This window comes from Coffea eugenioides, chromosome 9, assembly GCF_003713205.1.
Source record: "Coffea eugenioides isolate CCC68of chromosome 9, Ceug_1.0, whole genome shotgun sequence".
Taxonomy (NCBI): domain Eukaryota; kingdom Viridiplantae; phylum Streptophyta; class Magnoliopsida; order Gentianales; family Rubiaceae; genus Coffea; species Coffea eugenioides.
Window position 1 is genome coordinate 1373730 of NC_040043.1, and position 25245 is coordinate 1398974.

At 34.9% G+C, this 25245-nt stretch overlaps 1 protein-coding gene, 1 non-coding gene and 1 pseudogene across 5 annotated transcripts; 2 read left to right on the top strand and 1 right to left on the bottom strand.

Moving 5' to 3' along the window:
* Positions 1–3305: 3305 nt before the first annotated feature.
* LOC113783283 lies at positions 3306–8122 on the bottom strand (annotated as a pseudogene).
* A 4096-nt stretch (positions 8123–12218) lies between these two features.
* Positions 12219–12335, top strand: LOC113748514. The gene has a single exon (XR_003464369.1). It is a non-coding gene; the product is annotated as a U5 spliceosomal RNA (small nuclear RNA).
* A 3908-nt stretch (positions 12336–16243) lies between these two features.
* Positions 16244–22242, top strand: LOC113783284 (urease accessory protein D-like). 4 transcript variants are annotated; one of them, XM_027329372.1, is made up of 9 exons: positions 16250–16525; positions 16955–17092; positions 17211–17276; positions 17415–17489; positions 17631–17675; positions 19441–19674; positions 20716–20798; positions 20914–21082; positions 21795–22242. In XM_027329372.1, exons 2-9 carry the CDS (start codon positions 16994–16996, stop codon positions 21906–21908), a joined length of 885 nt encoding a protein of 294 aa, XP_027185173.1. In that variant the 5' UTR covers positions 16250–16525; positions 16955–16993; the 3' UTR covers positions 21909–22242. The 4 variants fall into 4 exon arrangements, with proteins under 4 accessions (XP_027185177.1, XP_027185176.1, XP_027185173.1 ...); XM_027329374.1 differs by having other exon boundaries at positions 16251–16525; positions 16955–17023; XM_027329376.1 differs by lacking the exon at positions 19441–19674 and having other exon boundaries at positions 16244–16525.
* The last annotated feature ends 3003 nt before the right edge of the window (positions 22243–25245 follow it).

Consider the following 25245-nt stretch of genomic DNA (forward strand, 5'->3'; position numbering starts at 1 on the left):
CAGTCCCTGTGGATTCGACCCTACTCACCGCTATATACAAAATCTATATTTTTCTCGAGTAGGTATTTATTATTGTACAGGTTCGGCACCTGTCAATATTTTTATGCAGCAGGCCGGCTTTCCACCTCAGTTCGCGCCTGATCCACCCCTGTTTTGACGATTACAGGGAAGTACCGTTGCCCCTCTCCTTACTTTTTGCTGTTACATGATCACATTGAGGGCAATGTGTGAATTAGGTGTGGGGGGGTCAGTTTGGGTGCTGAATATTTCCAGTTTTTCCAGTTTAGGTGTTTTCCTATGTTTTTAGTTCAAGTGTTTTCTGTTTAGGTGTTGGTCCTTTATTCCTTTTGGATGTTTTTCCCTTGCTGATATCTGGGTAAATATGTTGGCAGCTTACTCTTTTATTGCTAGTTGTAGTTTATACTATGAGTTGAGTTTCGGTGGCAAGTGAGAGCATGCTATTTTGGTGAAGATTTTGAGTTTAATGACTTGGTGCAATTTATGGTTAACTTGTTTAGGCAATGTAAATATTTTGCTGGCATTATTGTGTGGATTGGTCCCCTGTTGACCTTGGTCCTTCATATTTAGGAGATGACGTGGGCCATGCTCTTAAAAGTGTTTGTTATTTTGGTACGTTAGTGAGAATAACATTGGCTATACTCCGCTAGTGTTGTCACCTAGTAACCGGGAGCTTTCACCACAAGTGTCGGCTCTCGCGTCAAAAAGTGGCGATATCTATGAGTAAGCAGTCCTGGCGCTGTGAAAAGTTGAGTATCTGGGCTCTTTCATCTAAAAATATCAGAGTTCACGTCAAAAGACTTGAATAACTTGGGACGCAGCATTATTCGTGCAATTTAAAAAAAAGAAATAAAAAAAATCAATCAGGAAAAAAAAGAAAGAAAAAAAAGAAGAAGAAGAAGAATCAGATGTGAAAAATGTGTGTTTATGATCATATTGGCCTGCCAATCCTTGGTTCGTAATGTTGAGATTGTGGGTTGCCAGTTGACTTAATTACTCATTGTTGCTAGTTAATATTTGGATTTCCTAAGCGAATTAGCCATGAATTGGACAGGTCTATGAACTTAGGAGCTAACCGAGTGAGATATGACTTGACACTTAGCCACTAAATTTTGATTTTTGGTATAAGCACAGCTGGCAATGATACTGTGAAAGCTAGCCATTGTTGAGTTGAATTGTCCCCATGCTTGAGGGCAAGCATGATTCAGGTGTGGGGGGAATTGATAGGGTATCATTTGTTAGTAATTTTATTATTAATTTCCCCTTTTATCCCTGCCAAATATTGTGTTAATTGCTGATATTTACTTATATTTGGTACCATGACTTAATTTCAGGAATGAAACAGAAAACTACCAAAGAGGAGGGATTTCATGGAGAATATGGAGACTTCTAAGGGATTCAGTCCTTAGGCCCTTTGATTGGTGGGGACCACAAAGCTATAAGTCATTTGGGCTCTTCAAAGAAAGCTACGTAAGGAGACTTGGAACAAGAAGTATTCTTAGAGCTTTTTCCACATGTGTGGGGACCACCTAGAGAGCTTTAGTCTATCTTTCTTTTGTTTCTTAAATAGGGATAACGTAGGGAAGGAAGGACCACCTTTTTTAGTTTTAGTTTTTAGCCTAGTCTTTAGTTTTTCTCTTTTCCTTCTCCTGACTGGCCTCTGACACACGCCAGGTGTTCGACAATATTCCCCAACGGGAAAAACACCTTTTATTCCTTGCTTTTTAATAGAAAACGCAATGTCTTTGCAATCTATTAATTCGTGTGGTACTTTTATTATGCGGCGTGGTTAAATCTTTCATCTAGTCAAGGGTCAACTCGACGGCGCAGTCCCGAAAATCTGTGAGATCTAATTAGTTTTCACGTGTTCCTTTATTTATTAATATTTGCACGTTGTCTGCTTGAATTTCCATGGGATTATTTTATTAATTGGATGTCAAGGGCCCGATGTTCAATGTGATTTATTAATCTCGTGCCAATTTAATCAATTAAATCCGTAATTGTTTGATTGATTAATATTAGTGGCAACTGGTGTGTTTACACATTAGGAGAACGTGCAATCTAATTTAAATAACCCTCGTAGCGTGTTATTGATTAGGGCTATGTTTTTCTGATTATTAATGCAATTGGAGAATTAATTCCTATGGTCGTACCTAGGAGTACTTTTCTGGTTAGGAGTGATTAATGGTCGTACCTTGGTCACTTATAAATTAAGGAAAAATTGGTCATTAGAGTTCATCGATGGCTATAACTAGCCTGTTAATAAATTAAGTGAACCTCTCTTGCATCAATGATCGGATAAATGGACTGTGACCGAGTAGTTGCATCCTTGGCTAGAATTTATTTATTCCTGATTAAATTCCTGCTATATTTGTGCTAGTTATTTATTCATTTTTAGTTAATTGCTTAATTGTTTTTAGTTTCATTCTGGTGAAATCCCCCCTTATCAATTGGACTTTAAAAGAGACAGATATCTCCAGTCCCTGAGGAGACGACCCTACTTGCCACTGTCTACTATTTAGTAATTTTTGTCAACTAATTAATTCTGATATATCGGATTAAGCAAACTCTTCGGGAACAGGGTGAATCAAGTAACCTATTGCACACCTAGAGTTCCTGCTCCAGTACCTAGGATTAATTATTGACTGCTTTTAGTGATAGCTAGGTTCTATATTTATTATTATTATTGCACAGGCTGACGCCCTGTCAATAGAAAAATGATAAAAGCTTCCTAAAATGCGACATAAGAGAAAGCATCACTTAGAAACAATATTTGGCAGTAGTTCTGCAATTTTACCATGATCAATACAAAAGCATGGAGAAACAAACCTAAGAGACTTATTTAAATATGCAAGAATAACAAAAGACAAATCCTGAAACAGCTACAGCTGATGGATTTACACGCTTTTGTGAATGCAAAGGGCATAACATTCTATCTGGAGGCAGTGGAATTCCCTCCTTTGCAACCTGTTTCAAAATGAAGCAATAATCTGTGTATGAATATCAAATGGCTATAGAAACACAAAGTTCATAAAGTCCTTTATATTTTTTCATCCCTATCATTTTCTTTCATTTTTTTTTTCAATTTGTGTAAGAAACCTTACCATTATACCATTTCTGCACCTATGATTGTTATTTTTTTTCCATTTATTACCATCAATGGTGCTCCCATGCAAAAAATTTCCAAGACTTGGCAATGAGTGAGCCATATGTGTCAGATAGGAATAACTAAATTATGGAAACTATTCATATGAAACATAACAATTACCACGACTTTCTCACAAGTCACAAAAGAATATCCTACATGCTAGAAAATATACAAAAGAATATCCCACATGCAAGAAAATATAGTCTTAACAAGCCCACCAACCATTCGTGGAACTTCCTACACATTAAAAGAAAATAACCTCACCTTTACCACTATTCCATCATCTGACATTCACATCAATAATGAAAAGTCATGAATTTTATTCGTTATTATTATCATGACATGGGCACAAGGCACATGATAGCCAAGGCCTTGGTACTTGATAGCCAAGGCACATGATAGCCCTGGCACAAGTCAGTTAGAAGGCAGTATTCATTCTTGGCATGGTATGTAGCCATCAAGCCTGCATGTTTATGAAAAGAGCAAAATCCATTAATCCATCTGTTTTGGTGTAGCCAAAATTGACAGCTGCATATATATCTTTTGCATCAGAATGGGTATAGAAGACGTCAACCAAGTTAGGTGTTAGCCATATAGAAGAAATAATTATCAAGAAGACAGAATCTTAACATGCTTTCATCGAGTTCCTTCTAAGATAAGAAGAATGGTATAACTGGCAAGTAACATGCTCAAGAAAGGATTCAAGCAACCAAGCTCTAGGAAAAATCCTAATGCAGACCAAAACATCTTTTTCACAAAATACTACCAGAAGCATACAGCTATAAGCTTATATTATTTAAATAAAAAAAGTGGTAGGATATGGAAGAATCTTACCATAGCCTGCAGTTTGGACATCAAAGCCCTTATCCTGCCAAATAACAAAGTTAGAAGGATACCAAAAGATTTGAGTCTTATGACAAGCAAATTCATTGTACCTGCAATTCTATAATAAGTGGCAAACTACCAGTAATAGAATAGGGCTTTACATGCACCACTGCCGCTTCAGTTGCTTTACATAGGACATGGAAACCAGGGGATTGAAGATTGCAAGCAACTCCAGAATTTGCCTCGTTGAAACTTAGTGTGATTCTGAGGGTAAATAAATTGTAAAACTGAATATTACACAATGAGTATTGTACTGATATGCAAAGAAAACTGATTCCATAGGACCATCACCCTACTTCCATGCTTGAAATTATAATCTCAGGGTGCAATGCAATTCACAACATAAATACTTGATCAAGGAATGTCTTTATTAGTGGAAGGCTGTTCCATCCCCTATGTGGAAACAAAAGTTCTCATGACATCGGCATTTTTTTCCCTTATGTTGTTTGCCATCAGTGCTGCCCATTCCAACTCCCAAGGAAAAAGATAAAAGAGAACCCCTAACATGATGAAGCTTGTCTATGATAGGAAGCCCAAACCTAAATATCCTTCGATGAAATGCTTTGCAGTTTGTAAGAAAGATGTGGGACTTTCTTTTCTGTTTATTTGAACTTTGAAAGAGCATACTCAATTAAACTTCTGGGAAAGTGGAAAGATAAGAAGTAGAAACTGTAGAAAACAAGGGAGCTTTGGTTCTGTGATCCCTCCTAGTCCATTTACAACATGTGGCTTTGAGTATAATGAAAGACCATTTACAACAGAGAAGTCTTAGTTCAAGATCTAAAATGTAGAATTTATCCCATATTCATAGATTGTATCCAGGGACAGTTTTAACTTTTCTGTCAGTTTACAAAAAACATTTGCATTATATTGTTGACTGTTGGGCCTAATATGGTTTCTTGCAGTGATTATAATCTTAGGATGTGTAATTACCTTATGCATACTTCTTCTCTGTATATCAAAATTTTCTTGAATTAGTGGATAAATGATTTTCAATTTGACAAACTACAATCCCCTTTTACATTCCTACCAAATTTAAAGTGAAAGCAACAACCACTCAGCATGCTCCTACTAAACAAAGCAGTCAACAAAGGCATACCTTCCCCTTAGGTTTTCATCTGGTAGCACATATTTTGAAACAGGGTCCCTAGTATCAAGCTTCTCAATATTTTCATTTATGTCTTCTACATACTCCTGTAACTTCTTCAGCACATCTGATACACTGTTGACAAGTGAATAATATATACTGTCAAACTTTTGAATTGTTACCTGAATATCCTTCTAAACTCAACTGGTAAAGCTACAGCAGACTAAGTACAGGAAGATAATTAGTTTAAGCCTAAAACATAAAAATGAAGAGGGCAAAGGAATTAATTGTGAAATATCATAATCTGATAAATTAAATCATCCACAATTTAGTAAGGAGAAAAAAGGAAAAAATTTCCACCTGTAAAATGGAGTCAACCTGCAAAAGTAAAGAGGCATTGTTAGAAGGGTTTAGAAGTTCAAGATCCTAAACAAGAATATATAAAGAAATATATACCTAACAGCCCCTGAAACTGTACATTCAGCTGGAATTTGGTTAATTCCACCACCTGGATCTGTAATATAAAATGCTTATTCAGAAACATGGAATTCGATTGGCTGCTTATGACAAGTCAAATATCACACTCGTCTGAGTTCTTCCACAATGTGATCAAGACTTACAAGACCATTGAGTTGGTTTCATTGTTGATGGTGTTGCAAATCCATAAACTTGTTCCTTAGGATGAGGAAGGAAATCTTTATAGAACCGTAATTGGATCTCTTTGAGTGCTTCCATTGCTAGCTCCAAGGGATTAATAGCCTACAGAAAAAGAAAACTACTAAATGGAACACATTCACAGGTTCTTCCCAGTAATGGAGCATTCTTAATGTGCATGAACTTGCAGCAGTATTCCTCTTCAATCCTTCCAAGTTATTGTCCAGCTAAATTATCGTAACATTTATTCATCTACAGCCAAGCCCATCCCATTTATTTTTGGTGCACTGTGATCACTTACAAGGATTTATCCGTGAAAATAAGAATACTTCAAATGCAGTTGTTTCTGCATAAATAATTTAATTCAAGAGGAAATAATATTAAATGTATTTTTTGTGCTTGCAAAGTTAAATTTTTTTTTTGATGCATCTCTTTTAGTTTAGTTTCATCATTCCAGAAAAATGGTTACTTTAATTACTTGATCTTTGTCATAATATGAACTGCCTGCCTGGTGACACAACTAAGAAAGTGACAGTATCTCTTTCCTGCACATGTGAGTTTTACACGAAGAATTAGTGCAGCTGATATGAGACAACAGAAAGCCAAAAAGCACCTTATGGGGCAAACCACTGTGGAAAAGCTTTCCGGTAACATGGAGTGCCACCTGTCCCAATGCAAGGCTGTTTATCCGCTGTATCTATCCAAAATCTGTTTTCAAACACATAAACCATTAACCAAATGCCAAACAATTTAAACATAACCAATTAACCAATAAAAGATTCTCATACTTAAATACTACTTTTATGTCCTTACAAAGGCCCTTGTTTCAACTTATCGAGCAATCCATCCTTAACCAATGCATCCACACCAACCCCAGGAATAGATGAATTCTCTTCACTGGCTATAAAAACAGCAACAACAGAGGACTTTAGCTGTGGCTTTGTCTCTCCCAGTTTCTTCATAAGTTCAGCTACAAGAGCGACATGCCCAAGGCAATCAGTAGTTCCACGTCCCCGTAGTTTATCCCCATCAATGCTCAGCGAAAAAGGATCAAAATTCTGAGGCATAGATATTGTCTTAGACTCTAAATACAAAACACTTGAATACTGAGGAGACAAAAATTTATACCCAGGTCAAAGAGCAGAACTCAAACTTAGTTTGTTTCCAATCCCTCTATTTACTTCCTTGAAACCTTGGAAAAAGATAATTACAATGACAGGTTCTAGCTAAATTCCATAATCATGCCCTCGAATTAAGAAATAGCTGGTTAAATCGCTTTAAATACTTTAAATATAAGTTACGAGCTGAAGTACTTTTGTTTTGATGGAATACAATATTTGCAACAACAGAATGAGATACCCATTAGTTAGTAAGGCTAATGAACTCATTACCCCAAATCATAGCACGGGCCTCATAAAACAATACAGAGAGCCAAAAATTTTCATTAAGGTACCAATTTAGGACTCAAGATTTAATTTTCTTATAGTGAACATCCTTAGACTACAAATCAGCAGCTACTGTAAAATAAGACTTGCATACATTCAATATCTACCAAAAATTAACTAAGTTCCATAGCTCGTCATTGCAAAACTGCAATTTCCATACGAGGTTCAAATTCCTGGGGAAAATGGATATGTTTGTAGCATTGTACATGCAACAGCGAGATCTAACCATAATAACAATGAAAAGATTCAGAAAAATATTGCCAGTGTATAAAAACACAAAAAGTCTCCAACTTTAAACCTTGCACCATCAAATTTAAACTTCCAATCAAAGAAACCCCTTTCATCATCAATTAAAACAATTTTTTTTTTCAGAATAGAGAGAGAGTTGCAAACTTAAAGTAAGAAAACCCAATTAACATATACCATTTTCTTTTGTCCTCATTCTGGCAAACTCACAGCACAAAACAAATTTACGATCAGTTCCAGTCAAACACAAGACAAAACCAATCATCAGAATGTAAGAAAAATGCCAAAATGTATAATCAGATAACAAATAAATTACTCAAAAAAGCTAAAAGTTCAAAATTTGTTACCCAGTCAGAAGGGTTGGCAGTAACAACATCCATATGCATTCCAACAAAGGAAAGAATTTTATTGGGCTCAGTTCCGGGAGGAGCTTTGCTTCATTTACAAAACCACTCCTTGAATTGCTGGACACCATGCAATTCCATTTCTTGAAATATTGCAAAAGCTTTCTCCCAGTCATCTGCATACGGAATTTCCACAAGACATTCAGTTTGAGCTTCTTAATATCAGTAATTTTAAGCCAGCATATATGAAATAGTCCGACATAGGATTTTACCAGCAACACTATATGCATGTAGCATAGCAGTATATGTGACAACATCAGGATGAAAACCAGTCATCTTCATCATGGAAAACATTGATTCTGCTCCAGCAAGTTGACCCTGAGAGAGAGAGAGAGATTTAAGTATGGAAGAATCTAATTACAGGGACAGTAGTCACAAATCGATAGTCCTTGCCTGTTTACTATAGGCACATATAGCAGATGAATACATATAATGGAACTTTGAGGTCCAACATTTCATTGAGAAATTCAAGTGCATTAGAGAACTTTGACATCTTACAGCAACCACTTATCAACACATTGTAAGTGACAGAATCGGGTTTAACATTATGTTTCCTCATCGACCCATATACCATTATTGCTTTATCAAAGTCCCCAAAATTCATGTAACTTCCAATCGCAGAATTATATGCAACCGTGTTCAATTTAATGTGCCGCAACTCAGTAGCTCGCAATATGGATTCAATCTTCACTTTTCCCTTTGAAAATATAGGCTAATCCACAAAAGCTCGAACAAGGGAAATAGAAAAAATAGGAAAAAACATCAGAACAAAGAAGGTGGTACCTTAAAAAAGACAATGGAACCAAAATTATAGTATAATTTTAGAACTTGACAGTTCTTTTCTGATCCAATGTAGTACTACTTCATTGCGACTTATGTGAATTTATGAACAGCTAACTAACGACCAATCCAAAACCTTTTGATTCTTGCTAAGAGGAAATATGGAACCACTAAATCCCATCAGAAGCAACAAGTGGAGAAAAAGAGAGAATCAAAATCAGCGTCCCAAATCAAAATCCTTCGCACTTTTTGTCCTTCTTTCTTGCTATCTTATTTTTTTCATTACGTAGAAGCGCCTGCTTCCCCCATCCGTGCTTTCAATTTCAGGTAATTTCGAACAAGTCCCCGTTCCTCCACAATGCACAAGTTCAGAAGAATTCAGGGGAGAAAAGTTCCTCTGGCACGCACCTCACAGTGGGTTCAGCAACCAGTTGTCGGAGTTCAAGAACACGATTCTTATGGCCGCGATTCTCACCTGCAAGAACAGAGCAAGCGGGGAAAGATGATTCTGCGCTACCAACTCTATCTTAGATGGAGCATAAGAGTCCAGAAATTAAAAATCATTCCAACTGCAACCCAAAAAAAATGAAATAAATTCAATGCAATGAAGGTTTTAACACAAAACCAGGAGAATGGGAAGAAATGCAAAAGAATGAAGAAGAAATGAGAGATCGAATGTTTTGGAGAGGAGGAAACGAAGTAGAGGCGGCGGAGATTCTGAGGATGAAGCTGAGGCAAAGGAGAAGGGGAAGAAAGAGAGGGGCAAGCAGCGGAAATTTAAGAAAAACCCTAGAGAGCAAGTACATGTAGACGTCTGGAGTGGAGAGCAGAGGTGGAGTGGAGCGGAGAAAAAAACAAGAGTGATAAATTTTTACAACTGTCCGTTGAGGAGAATGACTCAGCAGAACCAGGTCTTGAATTCTGGCACGTGAGTAGCACGAGGGCCGACGAAAAAAAAGCCTGGCATGCGAGGAGCACGAGGGCCGACGAAACAAAAGGAGCCCCAGGCCGACGAAAAGAGCCTCAGACCAAAACCCCCCACTCGCTCTTATTCTTATTCTATATATCTATGTTGATAAAGGGAGGGGAGGACATTTACCTTGCTTATATACCAATAGTAGCTCCATGTTTAGATTTAGGGACATTTACCTTGCCACGTGGCATGATGGGACATTTACCTTGCTTGAAAGCCCTGAAGCAGCCTAATTTGATTTAGGCAATTGTTCAACGCTTCGAATTAAAGCTATTTCTAGCTTCACGTCTTGTAGGTAGCCTTGAAATAGTTCAATCTTTTCTTTCTAGAAGTCATACTTACTATTAAATGAAGGCTTAAATACATATTTCCCTCCTGTAACTAAAAATTGGTTTCAATTCATTCCTGTGTTCATAAAATAGACAAAATAGCTCATGAAGTACAATTCCCATTATTATTTTAGAAATTTCTGATAAACTTTTTGGCATCCTTGTAACCATACAAAATGCTACAATTAAATGCTAATATGGAGCAAAATAGCAAGAATATTTCTTGGGACTATAAAGACTTCAATAAGAATATATTGTGTTTTTAGGGGAGAAAGTGATGTCAGAAATAGGCAGGTGGTTAATTAGTGGTGGAGTCAAGACCTATTGCTGGTGGGGATAGTGTTGTAGACCTAATATAATGTCATTACTATGCAAAAAAAAAAAAAAAAAATCTCATTTAAGATTATGTTTTTATTATGAGTATTTTTTTTTCCAGTAAAATTGTTAAAGTCATTTCTTCTTCTAGCAATTAAACTCGTGTTTCAATTCCTCTAGAACAATTGTACCATAGTTGAGGGGTTTAAAAGAAATTGCATCTTTAGGAAGGTAATGTGAGGTGAGATAAGAATTTTTCATAACACAAGGGAACAATATTAAAGGAAAAAGCATTTTCTAAATTTGAGGTGGGATAATTATAAGAAAATTATAAAAACTTGTTAAAGTTTTCAGCCTAATCTTTAATATTTGCAGAGTGATTTTGCCGGGGGAGCGGGGAGGGAAGGGGGAGAGCAATTGCCCACCTTCAACAGTGCCTGCCTCCGCCTCAGGCTAAGTATAAATGCCTATAAATGCCAATGCTCCAACAACTTTGTCCTTGCCACTGAGATATAACAATTATTTCAAGTGGAAGAATAGCAGCTATGCTTTCTATTTTTGTCATTCTACTTTTCATCATTCCTCGTATAATTAAACCATGCTTAGACAGATTTCTATGCTAAACACCTACAATCATGCTAACAATCATAATTAACATCTTAAAAAGAATCTGTACTTGGACTCTGGTTTGTATAGTTCTGTACTAGGACACACGCCCTACTTGAGGTGCTTGGAACGGGGTCCCCGAGCTATATCTTGAAATTAGTTTCTTTTGTTATTAAGAAAAATTTAGCATTTGACTTTGACAAATTTTTAGTTTGTAATTTTATCTGGGGTGATAGTGTGCAAAGTTTTGTATTTCTGCGGATGAACTTTTAGTTTTCTTTTTTCTTTAGTATGAGGAAATTAAAATTATCCAGACATATTTATAATTGTAACGCACTAATGCAAATGGAGATATGGAGAAAATGCAGAAATGGAAAAAAATGAGTGAAGAATAGGGTGAAGATTCTAACAAATTAATAGTAAATAGTACAACGGTTGTAAACTACGGCCTGAAAAACAAAAAAGAATGACAAACACCAATAAGTTCTATTATTAATGTAAGAACAGAACTTCCCCAAGGCAAGAAGCATAGTACACCATTAGCAGGAAAATCGTACAGAGACAAAAGTTAGGCTTCCTTCAAGAAACTTTGAGATTTTTAAACTTAGATTTGGCCATAATGTCGAGTTAGTCATCACTTATCGAATCAACTAACACACAATTAAAACTTTTTTTATTTTTTCTATTTAATTAACAGGGAAATGGGTGGTGCTTGTTTTTTGGTGAGTCAAATGTTGTACTTATCCCTGAACATGTATAAACATTGTTGGCCCAAAAAAAAAACAAAATAGAAGAATTTATGTTCACCCCTAAACAGGGTTAAGATTTCTCTGAATGCTTCAAGGAAAAAGAAAAAACTGATGCTAAGGCTTATATTGGTGTAAATCAACCCTATATTTAATGGGGCTAAAAAATTATGAATTAGAATGAGTTTCTCAGCCATTGCAGCTCGCGAGCCAATTAAGTAGTCAAATGTCCCATAATTTCTTGAATTAAAGACACGTTCAGCAAGTGAAAACTAGAGCAGCAGCAAGATGCAATAGTTTTGTTTATAGAAATTTCTTCAAGCTTTTGGTGCTATCTAACCTCATGAAAAGCATAGTTTTGTGATAGATACATATGTTTGAGAAAAAGGTGAGAAGATTCTGATTGGAAAAAAAAAAAAGAAGAAGAGAGGTACCCCAATGTTGATGGACGCCTCCACCAGTTGCTAAGTTGATTGGCGGTTGTCTTGGACTTATAAGAAGTCCCACATTGCCAATTTGATGAAGGTGAAGGAGGTGGGAACGCTATAAAAGGGACGCAGGCCTATTACGAAAGCCTCACGGAGCTGCGTGGTGAGCACAGAGCGAACTATTCTTTCGCCTTTTACTAAAGAATACCGTGTGCTCGCCACAAAAAGTAGCATACGCCTATTTTTGGAGGGTGCTTTTGCAAAAAAGGCCCCTACAGTTTTAAGTTTAAATATTATAATAAAAAAATATGAAATTTTTTTTTTTGTATCTTTGTCTTATGTTGAATAGTTCAAAATAAGTAATAATATGTGTCGTTTTTTGTTTTTTGTTCTTGTATATGTTAATTGTAATAGTAATCAAAAGCTCTACAATATAATGGCGTATGTGTGTTAGCTAAATCTAAATTAATCAGTCTAAAACTAATCAACTATTAATAATGAAGTGTAAAGTAATAAGATCACAATAATATAGTTAGGGTTTTATGTGTAATTATAAACTTTAGTTGGTCTTTATGTGTAAATAATTAGTTGCTAGATTATATATGCATTTCATTGTGATAATCATATAGGTTTTCTCACGTCATGTAATTTTTCACAAATTTTAAATAGTAAAAATAAATAAATAAATAAATTACAACTAGAATAAAATTATAAGTAGAAGTTAAACTATTATTATAGGCATACAAAAGGGCATGAGAAGGAAAGAGAGGAAATAGTGACAAGACAAAAAGGGCAAAAAGAAAAAAGCGGAAAAAAAAGAAAGTAGTATAAAAGAAAAAAAAAAGAGAATAAAAAAGTAAGAAGAAAAGAAAGTAATATGGCTAGGGCTTTAGGAATCATAATAACTTTCTCGACGTTTCCTACCATATTTAAGTAATTTTAGGTTAAAGACTAATTACTCGTGTGAATCGCTACAGCCGAATATTTCAATGAATCACTACGGTCGATTATTCGACATGGAGTTACTGCGATGCACATGCCACATCAGTTCATCATTCAATTTGTCTAATCTTTGCCTGATATTGAGGAAATACCACCGTTTATTTAGACTTCCCGTTATGCATGAACTTGAGGACTAATTCTCTGGAGTCAGGGTTCTAAATAACAACAAATGTGGGACTTGTATCCAATTAATTTCACTAAATACACCCTTACTATAGTATCTCATTCATGATTCTCTGTTCTGCGATTTTCTCCTTCGATTCGCACTGTTTCAGCTCTTTTCTTCATCTTCTCTTCCTGTGCTGCTGCTGCATCAAATCGGCTCTATCAGCTTAATAAGAGTGGAAGCCATAACATTGATCATTAAACCGTTAAAGCCTGACTAATTCACAGATAAGAGTTTGGCAAGCGGGGGTAGAGTGTAGAGTTTGGCATGAATTCATAGAGTTTGGCAAACAAACGTGTGCAAGTGGGTGCAGAGTTTGGCAAGGATTCATGGAGCTTTTATCAATTATGATGAATTAATTAAGGCAGCCTTTGATATGGGCAATTTTCAACGCTTCAAAGCCATTTCCAATTGGACCTTTTCTAGGTACGTAGCCCTTAAATAGCTTAATCTTTTTTCCCAAAACTTATACCATTAAATGAATGTCTATCCCAAATTTAGGATACCAATCAACTATTTTGGAGTCACTTTGATAAAAATGACGAACAAAAATGGGCAAACTAGGGGTGCCTATTTACAACTAAGAGTAGGAGAAAGATGTTTCTGCTGGTAATAAGCTCTTTAGTTCCTCTTCTTTTTTTCTTTTTCTTCTTTTCCTTTTGACGTTCTGATTAGCCTCTTGCTATCCTTTTAAATTTCAACCATATACAAAATGCTATTAACTACCGGTATGGAGTCCCTCAAAAAAAAAAAAAAAAAAGAACTAACGGTATGGAGCTGAAGATAGCGAGAATCTTTCTTGGGACCATATGGGCTACGATTAGAATCTTTCTTGGAAAGAAATGAATTTCATAAGTAGGGTGTAACTTTTAGGTATTTTGATTTTGGAATTAAAATAGGCAGTAAATTTATCTTTAAATGATTTCCTATTTATAGACAATAACGCATACCCTGAAACCAAATTAAGTAAAAATTGAACACTCCTTATGAATATCTATTCTTGCCATTACCTTTTTTTAATTTTCTAAGAAATTATTATGATATTAATTATTTGCCTCTTTCCTTAGCTTGAGAATTTGGTATTGTTTGGAAATATTTTTACGTTTGCCCCCACAAAAGTTTCAAAAAAATCTTATTTAGCAACAAGGGTGTAAAATGAGCCTAATTGAATCAAGCAATCTAATATTCAAGCTTACATGTCTTTTCTAAAAGTTTGAAATTATGCTTAAATTTGGCTCGTTTAATCGATCCTAGATTGGTTGAATCTGATACATCTAAATTTCAAATATTATGCTAAGCGAGACAAGATTCATCTTTTTTCCATATTATCCATAATCCAATGACAGCTTTCCCATATTAGAGCTATATGCCACATTTTTACATACAATCTCATCCATCATTTTTCTTAGGCCTTTCATTTCTTTAAATTAAAAATTTATCATAAAATGTGGATTAATTTTTTATATACTGTCAATGTATATACAATCATGTCTAGATCATAATTTGAGTTTTAATTTGAAATTCAAATTTTACATATATAACATGCATTTGGGTCCACTAGTGTATATACTGACAATATATAAAAGATTGATCTATAAAATATATGAGCCCCGACTAAATATTTTAAGACGTCCAATTAAGTTTTTTAAAGCTTGTTGGATGTTATTTTACATACACAACCGTATAATAATATGTTGAGCTTGTTTAGGCATGGATTAAAAAGACATTATGTAATAATATTTGGTAATGTTTTTGTCAATAGGAAAATTGTAGGAAAGTGGTGTAAAAGTAGTTACTATCTTCTTTATGTATCCTCATTTTACCGGTAAATTAGAAAAATATCCTACATTTCCTCTACATATTAATGCATAAAGCAATGGATGATTTAGCATGAATTGGATAATGAAATAATACATTTGAAACGTGTAGATAATATAATACACCAAGAACAAGAAATCTTAAGTTCACGCAGAAATCGTCACTAGTAACTTAATTACTAATATGTTTAAATAAATTTTTGTTGCAAATAATAGTGTCATAGTATACCTCTTGCTAAAATAAACTAATCCAGTAGAAATTACTCTTACAATAAACTAATATTCCTTTTTATTTCACATTTTTTTAGTAAAGACAATTCATAATGAAAGCTATTTATGAAGGTAGGGTAGTAATGTGGAAGTGTATAATAGCTGTTCTAGTCCATACTCCCTCCGTCCCACTTTGATAGTCCTGGTTTTTTTTCACACAATTTAAGAAAAAGTAGTTAACTTTTTTGGAACAATCAATTTAGGTAACTATTTTCCTAAAATACCCTCACATTAATTAAAATACAACTTTATGGGAACTTGAATTGATTGTAAAAAAAGAATCAACTCTCATTAAATGGGGTAGGTTTATAGTAACAACAACTTACATTGAATAAGGGTATTTTAGAAAAATTAAAATATAACTACATTCTTCAATTGGAAAGTGGACTACAATTTGGGACAGATGAAAAAGGAAAACAGGACTATCAAAGTAGGACGGAGGAAGCATAACTTTTCCTTTCTTAATATCGCATGTCCTAACCAGCAAACAATATGTTCATATATAGGATTTAAACATTAAATCTAAATTTGCAATATAGATATATGGTAAATGTAGACATCAAATTTTTATCAATTTTTAATATTTTCTTGAATTTTTTCTATTTAATGAGTTATTTATTTTCTTACATTTTAATGTGTATTTTTCTCGTTTTTGCAGGTTTATGTTAGGAAAAAGAAAAACAAAAAAACAAAAAAAAAAAAGAAAGAAGAAAATCATGAAATAAAAAATCATCCTAATTATTTCTCTTTCACCAAATGATCTATCCATTTTTGCACTCAATGTCTCAATGCACATTTCTTTTCATTTTTGGTCAAAAACCATCATTTTTACTAACCAAACACACAAGACTCCACTCTTGCTCCCATATACAAATCTCTCGGTTCTCTCTCTTAGAAGGCTCCCTCTCATTTTTCTTAACAACACTCAATCTCCCTCACTCTTCTCTCGGCTCTCTCTCAATCCTCCCTCTCAATTTTTTTTTTTTTTTTTTTTTGTGTTAACAACAAAACAAACAATTCTCACTCATTCTCGGCTCTATGTTTTCTCTCAACTACACAAACAAACACCAATACAAAACCTCATTCTCTCCCTTTCGGCTCCTTTTCTCCCAACACACTCACACACGACAAAGAGACAGCAACCGATTGGATTGGAGCTTGTAATTTCGTCAAATTTTTAGTCAAGAGACTACATTCTTCATTGAGGTATTTCTTTTTTCTCTTTTTTCCAGCCTTTTCCTTTCCTTAATTTATTTAATTAAATACATGTTTTGATGCTTATTTGTCCCTTGGTTCCGTTTATTGTTGTTGCTACTAATATTGTTGAAGTTTTGGGGTTACCCATGAATAAAAGTTAAAGAAAAAAGAATCGGCTCTGTGAATGCATGTTAATTGTTTGAAAAAATGTCAAAATGGAAAAAAGAATTTTAAGGGGCTGTTTTGCTTTATTTTAGCCCTTTTATGTTGTTTTCTTGTCAAATTAAAATCATAGTTGTATTGTTGAAGTTGTGAGGAGTGTTATAGTATAATTTTTAGGATTTTTGGTGAAAGATTTGAGTGTTTTAAAAAAAATATAAAGACTGGACTGAATTTTGCTATTTTGGCCACTTTCGGGTCATTTTTTGTAAAAACTAGGAATTGGACTTTGAGCCTTTGACAGAATCGGGGACAGAGATGGAAACAGGAAAGGTGGTAGTGGAGAGGGTAGGTGGAAAGTCAGCTGCTATTCACTGCTACTCAAAGTATCCTCTTAAATTCATCATCCCCAATAAGGTTCCCTCCCTACTGATGCCTATAGCGGAAACCAACATTCTGAAGTAATTATATTGGCATGCAAGAAAAAACGTTTGATTCTTGATATGGGTTTTCATTTTTATGGTGGTTTTGGCAGGTGGGTCCTTCTCAAATTGATGCTGTTTGGATTTACACTATCACTTATGGTGGTGGAATTGTGTCGGTATGCACACTCTCCATTTCCCTGCATAAAGAGATGTGTATGGTTTTTGTGCGTTTCTGTTTTTTGTTAATAGTTGAATAGTCTGCAATAGTTCTATGTTTTGGTTTGAGTGATTAAATTTGTTGTATGTATAAATAGGGTGATGCTATAAAGTGTGATATTTCAGTTGGTGATGGGTGCACCACAGTGTTAACCACTCAAGCTTCAACAAAGGTCAAATCTTTGCTGCTATGTCCCATCTTATGGTTTTTGTTTTGCATTTGCTATTAAGTATTGTTGGACTCTGTAATGCTTTATTTTTCTTTTGTTTTTTGATGATGCTTGGTTAATTTGGTCTACACCATTGGTATATAGGTCTACAAATCTGTGGAATCAAAGTGCTCTGAACAAGTCCTGGAGGTAATCACCATTTTGCTTGATGAATAAGCTAATTCAGCATTTATTGGTGTTTGTGTTTGTTAATGTCTGGTATAACTTTTTACAGTTTCCCCACGACAGTGATTTGTTTGTCACCGTGGAGTCTAGATTGGTCAAAAAGTATAAAGGAAAATTCGACCTAGGCTGCATTTCACATGTTAATTTGGGATTGGAGTTGAACATGTCTGTCACCTAATTAGAGGTAGTAATTATCAAGAAACGTTTTCAATGATCTCGTACATGAAATGCTTTTCCAGATGGTGTTTGCTTTTGATTGCCTTCAAAGTTTCTTCAGATGTTCCTGATGCTTGCAGTATTGTACAAGTTTTATGTGCACTTGATTTTCTTTTGAGAATTTGCTACTACCATTATGTTACCGACATATTTGTTACTAGCATTATGTTGCCAACATTATTCTGAAGCCAAGTTTTGCATCTTTTTAATCAATAAAAGTGCTAGAGGGCAAAGTGCTATTTTCTTAAATCATATTATGTTTACTTAAAAATTTGATGTGGGAAACCTGATTCATGAGATGGGCCAATTTGTTTTTATAGAAATTATGGACACATTCAAGTTGTCCAGTTGTCTCCCTTGTTTATTGGGATACACTTCATAGTTCCTGTTAGATTTGTTCAACAGAAAAGTTTTCTAGTCCTGAATTGTCTATTTCTTCGGACGTCATGAAGTAGATCTACTTGAGGAAGCCTGGAATTAAAGCTGCTAATAATGGTTTTGAACTTTGTTTGTCTTGGGATGGAAGGGATGGTTTGATTTTGAAGTGTAAGAGGTTGGGACAGAATAATCTGAACTTGTGGAAAAGAGAGGGCGTGCAGGCTAGAAGACAGCTAGAATAAGGATTTTGATTGGAGCTGTACAGTTTAGAAGAGGAGATGGTCAATAAGAAGAAATCCTAGGATGCATTTATGTTCCAAGACAAGTTTAGGTCAAGCATTCAAGGACCATATGAATCCCTTTTGCAAGTTATTGACAGAGCACATGAGTCATACCACATTAAAACTATGCAAAGCTAATCTATAGATAAGGACCCTGATACAAAAACTTGCTAGATTATTCTACAACGCTTTTCTACTATTCCTAAAGGAACACCTAAAACTTCACCTCATGAAATGAGGTACCTGCTGGAAATCTGGAATCTAGATTCACGGCAAATAAGTAGTATGAGGATGTCTGACTTAGAAGTAATAAGATTCATCCTAGCTTAATTTGATCAACAATATCAAAATTTGAATAAAAAGTTAGTAGTAAAACCTTTGTCTAAACTGCGTCCTTCATTTTCTTTGTATTACTTTTCATGAACCTTTAATAGACTCTCTTAGCCCCTTGTTATCTTTAAATCACCTCTTGGATTTACCATTGTATCTGAAATACAAAAAATGTAGTACTTTATGCAAGCAAATTTTTTTGATAGGCAACGGGTGGAAGTAAGATAGTTCTGAGACCAAAAAAAAAAAAAAAGTACTGTGCATGGCTATGAATTGTCTGTGCTGACATAGTGACGGAATTTTCATCTTGGCTTGTTCTTGTTTGGACCAAAAAAAGTAGATATTATGGCTGTAAAAACCTGGGTGTTTCATTCTGCTGCTTCAAAAAATAGTGTTGCTGGGGAAGAGTACTTTAGCTTCTCAAGCCAAGTTTGTATTATCTAGTATCCTACTTATCTTATACAATATCTTTCCTGAGTTTTAAAGCTATTGGTAATAGCGGCTTTTTTTGTGCCGCACAGTAGGCAAGAATTGGAAGTGATGCACTTTTGGCTGTGATTCCAGATCCAGTTACATGTTTTTCAACTGCAAAGTATTCTCAAACTCAAGTATTCAAAGTCTTTCCCAGCTCCAGCTTGCTCATTGTTGATTGGATAACTAGTGGCCGTTATGGAAGAGGTGAAAAGTGGGACTTTGAACTTTACAAGAGCACTAACAACATTTTTCTAGATGCTGATGAGCCTTTGTTTCTTGACACGGTATTGTCATCCTCAATCCATGTTTTTTAACTATGCTAGCATCATTGTGTACTAAGTGTGTGATATTGAAGAGAGTGGTGAAACTGAAGTATTTTAATCTTATAAGAAATTTTTATTTTTTGAACTATTGCTTGCAATAGATTCATGTCAATCTTGAATATCTTTAGTTTTTTGTAGAATGTTGTATTTTTTTTGTTTTAATTGCTTTCGAGCTTTCAACCTATGGTCATTTAATGTCCTTTTAATCAATTTATGCATATACAGGCCATAATCCTGGGAATATATGTCATGTTGGACAATAGAATATTGTAATCATGACAACTGCAGTTTACAGGAACATGGTAAATTAATTTTGTCAAACAACTTTGAGCAAATGTCGATTAGATGCCTTAATGATAGGAAACAACTTTGAGATGAATTCCCAAAAAAAAAAAAAAGATCTTTTGGATGAAATTGCTTTATTCTGATGGACTGAGCCTGGAGAATGTGTTTCTCCATAGCAATTAATGTTGATATTAGTTGAAATAATCAAATGCAAACATCTCATGGAGATACAAGCTTCAGATCTTCAAACTGATTTACTTGGAACTTCGGTGCACTTTTTGAACTTTGGCTTGCTTAAAGATCATCTAGCACTTTGGCATGCACAGGTGTTATGTTACCCAGGCTTCTATTGTCTTCAACATGGAGATCATTTAGCTAATTTTTTTTCCTCTATCAGGAATCTTTTGTTTTCCTTTTTCACACATGAATAAGCATTAGTTGTTGGTGAAGTCTCAGAATGCTCTCTGCATTTGGGTTTCTTGACTCCCTTGCGTTGGGAGACTTGCTTTTGATATTTTCTATACATCCGACTCTAAAACAAACTCATTTTGTTTTCTTTACATCTGAACTAATTAGAGAATGTTGATCCAGGAATGGTTACCTTTAATTCAGTTCTCTTCTCTGAAGTTTTTCCTTCTACAAGATTGACTCTGTTGTAACTAGATGATGGTTATCATTCTCATTTAAATGGCTCCGATTGTTTTACTTTGATCACAGATATTGCTAGAGCAGGGAAGGTATAGCAGTATTGCTGAACGGATGCAAGATTATCAAGTAATTGCAATGGTTATACTTTTGGGGTATGTGTTGACTCGATGAATTAATTTAACCAGTACTTTTATTCTTTATATGATTATTTCCTTTCCACTACTTAATCTTGGTTATCTGAGGGACTACAAATCTTTTTAATTTTAGGCCAAAGCTGAAGTTCATTCAAGACCAAATTCAGGAAAATGTGAAAAACTTGATGTCTCAGCAATTACGTATTCCTTCAGGTAGCTCTGGACGATATGGAGATATTGATGACAATCCTTTCTTCACCAGACCGAGCTTTTTGGCCTCCTGCAGCGTCTTTGGTCCAAAGGTAGATTTTTTTCACATGGGTGTTAGTTTTCTTGCAATGGTAGGCTCTTTTTACAGTCAATATTCAATAGGTTCTGTTCCAAGGAAATTTTATTTTAGTGTTTGTTTAATACCACTGACTAATCTGCAAGGCTTTGCATCTACAATTGCTGTCAGGGTCTTCTACTAGTCGTGTCATATATGCTTGAAGATCCTCATGGAATTTTTAAAGTCTTTGGATAGCTCTTTGAGAATCTTATACTAATCAGTGGGTTACACGACATAAGCAAGTATATTGCATGATTTTGCCATTAGGCATTGTGGTATATATTTTTTTCTTTTATATCTTAATCTTTCATGGATCATTGTATGCCTTGTGGAAGCTTGATTTATGTAAATTTTGCCTGTCTCCATTACATGCACAGATGGTTAGACTTGAAGATTGACAAGCTTTCCACCTTACTGTCATGCTTTCTCTTGAACTCCTTATTGTAAAAAATGCTTCTTTTCTTAAACTGAAGTAACATTTTCTGTAAGAATGTTTGGCATAGCTTCCGAAATGTCTGCTTCCTCTATACTGACATTGATGTAGTGAAAATTCCATCTCTGCATCGTCAAGTCAGGGAAATTTTAGCATTTGTACAAGTTGTTTCATGCGTCAAATTTTGTTTAACTAAATATACATGTTACATTCTTCATTTGAAGACATGCCAACTCCTTCCTGTTTTTCGCAGGGAAGAGGTGTTGTGGTTCGAATTGCTGCAATGACGACTGAGTCAGTCTACAGTTTTCTTCAATGTCAGTTGTCTGGCCTGGACTCACTGCTTGGTGTGGCGCCATATCGATGATTGCGGAGGGCCTTTTTGTGGCTTAGGAAACATCATAAAGTCATCCAAGATACTGAAAGAGGCTAATTGCTCTGTTTGTACTTTTTTCCTTCTAAAGAAGATTCTCTTAATTAAGTGGTAATATAATCTATGATATTGTATCTGGCACATTTTCAACTTCTGTTATAGTGCCTAATCCTGGTTGCAAAATTTGTAGTGGGGATAATTTTATAAACCTCCCTTTCTAACAATTTTGCGTAGCGCCCCTGATGTTTTGAGTGCTGTAATAATGTAAACCCCTATCACAATAAGTGATATTAAAAGGCTGTGGGAAATGTAGGCAAGTGATATCAAAGTCAAGTATTCATAGCCCCCTTTTGAGTCAGACATGAAAATGAGTTATATTTTTTACCCAAAATTGGGCATTTAAATGTTTCAAAATTTGGAAAAAGGAATGGCCCTCATCAGCTTGAAAGCAAAAGTACATGTAAAGAATATGTAAAGAAGTCTCGAGGAAAAATAGTCTTGTTGAGATATTTCCCCGCCCTGCCAGTACAACACCACTACAAATTCATTACCTAACGGACAATCAAGAAGAAGGTTGCAATCTTGCTTAGAGAACATGCATGCACCATTAAGTCCCTGAACACAGGGGACTTATGTACTGAGCCTTGATCTTTTTAGCGCAACAAGAACATCTTGTATGCTGCTTCTCTGTCTTGGAGACTCCATTGTGCAGCCCAGAGCAACTTTCATGATTGAGGCTATGCACCTTTGCTTTTCACCAAAATATTCATCACTCTTCTTTAGCAAATTAGCGTCGATGACATTAGCTAATCCATCAGGTATTGAATTAGCCACCCAGCTCTTCAGGCTCAAATTTTCATTAATTTATATGGATTGAAGATATTTTGTAATTTACAATGTTATTTCATTATTCTTGTTTATTGTTATATTTTATGATTTCGAGATCTCTACGTATCTATGACATGTTAATATATTTTCTGTCATTAATGCAGATTCATGGCTGTGAAATTATATGTCTATTATCAGGCAAAAAAAAACCTGTAATGAAAATTATGTACCAGTTTTTGGCTTCACTTGGGCTTCTAATGTAGTGTCTAAACAATGAACGGTGGAAGACTTCGATCAGATTGGTAGAATTGGGCATATATCATAATGTCCTTTCACTTGTTGAGAGTATAAAAAGTCCTTGAATATTTTGTCAAAAAAACCTTAATCCTCATCAGCCTAGCATACAAGAAAAGTTTATAGTAGATTATTAGGGTGACTAGAAGTCCTTATGTCCAACCTAAAATATCTATTTCCGCAAATGATGGTAAGGACCGATTAAGTTGTGCTCAATTATGGCACCTTGAATCATGTCTCAGAATCGCGCTGAAATAGGGATGGCAATTAGGACGTTGCCTGCGGGAGCTTGATGAGGTGGGGGATAGGGCAGGGGGGTGGTCATTTTCTCCCTCCGTTAAAAAACAGGGCAAGGAACGAGGACATCTCCTGTCCTGTCACCCACCTAAAAAATAAATATATACTATAATTATATATATATTATATTTAATATTATTAATTATAACAATTATATTATTAGTTATAAATATAACATTATGTATATCTAATATAATTAATATTATTAGTTGTATTAATAATTATACATTTATACTAATACAAATTGCTGATTAGTTATACTAATACATTTGTACTGAATAACTAATTACACTTTTATTCTTTGACATTCTTGAGATTGAAAAGGTGAAAATCTGACTACTCGAGTTGTATTTGTCTCATTATATTGGATTGTATTAAAATAGTATCTATTTGTTTTTATGGGTTAAGTATTGTGAAATTATCAGAAATTGTGTATCAGCAATAAGTTGGTAACGTGCTGGTCTTTAAAATACTTGATTGTTGATTGAAATTTGCCTGAAATTTCGTTACAAGGCAAATTTCTATTAGCCTGCCTGCGAGGGAAAGTTGGGCAGGCCCGGGGGGCGCGGGTGATGGGGGCAAGGTAGGAGTTGGGAAGGGGAGTGGAGAATGTTGGGGCAGCAGGCCTCTTCCATCCGACCCCTGCCTTATTGCCATTCTTAGGATGAAAGCAGACCCAAAACGAGTACTTATTTATTTTTAATTGGTCCTTTTTATCTAATTTGGATGATATTAATCCATTTTTAACCCTCCAAGTAGTGACTTTGGTAGGTTGAGACTCCAGAATAATTCTAGACCTGAAGTACAAGTTCTTCATCATATGCATATTCTACTTGGGTAGGAGATTGGACAGTTCCAACAATTGTACTGAGCAGCGTACACCTATACTTACAACTCGTAACATACTTAAAACACGAATGTTGAGCCATTCTGCATGGTGTTTTGCTCTAAACTATTCTTACAGAGTTACTTGTAAAAGTCTTGAACAAAAAATTTTATCAAGGCTGGAACTCACTATTTTGATAAGCCTAACAGTTGATTTTCGACCACTGAGAATACTCTGAATAAGAAGATAATGAAACCCACTAATACAACTTCAATAAAATTGTGGAGTTTTTATTTGTCCAGTTGATACCATTACATTGATCAAAGATCAACTATTAGGTTCGCTAAGTAATTGGCATAGACTGTGACAAGTGTTTTCTCCTTAAACAGCTATGTTGTTACTCTAAAATACCCTTATATCTGGGAAAATAGTCACACAGTTACTATTTGTGGAACCCATTTATAGGGGTGGCAATTCGGGTCCAAATCAGGTTGGCGGGTCGGGTTCGGGTCAACCCGTCAGAAAATCTATTGACCCGAACCCGACCCGCCAACCCGTGACGGGTCAGGTATGCTGACCCGAACCCGAAAATTTCAGGTTGACGGGTTGGCGGGTCGACCCGAAATGACCCGAAACTTAATTTTAATTTATTAATTTATCACTGTAATTTCTAATAAAATCAATTTCTCACAAAACTAATTACATAATCAAGTAATAAAAATTTAAATAAATAATTCCAAACCAAATCTAAAATAAATTAAACACCGTAAAAGTGTTTTATCCCAAACAAAATATAAAAGTAAAATATAATATAATATATTATTTGTCCAAATATAATAATTTCAACTTCACACAAATTAAATAAATTCATTTAGGATTAAGTAATTAATGCCTTTGAAAAAAAGAATAACTTAGTTTAGTTAGATAAAATTATTTTTATGTTTATTAAATTATTTTTAATTTGTAAATGGGTCATATCGAGTCATATCAGGTCACCACGGGTTGACCCGAAATCGACCTGGTTTCTTTTCGGGTTCATCGGGTCTAACCCGATTCTGACCCGAATTCCCGAAACCTCAACCCAAA

What these genes read in the sequence shown, in the direction of transcription:
- LOC113783284 (XM_027329372.1), top strand. Translation starts at nt 16,994, where the DNA reads ATGGAAACAGGAAAGGTGGTAGTGGAGAGGGTAGGTGGAAAGTCAGCT. An exon ending in CCACTCAAGCTTCAACAAAG is followed by an intron (nt 17,490 to 17,630) that starts GTCAAATCTTTG and finishes ATTGGTATATAG; the next exon opens with GTCTACAAATCTGTGGAATC. An exon ending in GCAATGGTTATACTTTTGGG is followed by an intron (nt 20,799 to 20,913) that starts GTATGTGTTGAC and finishes TTTTAATTTTAG; the next exon opens with GCCAAAGCTGAAGTTCATTC.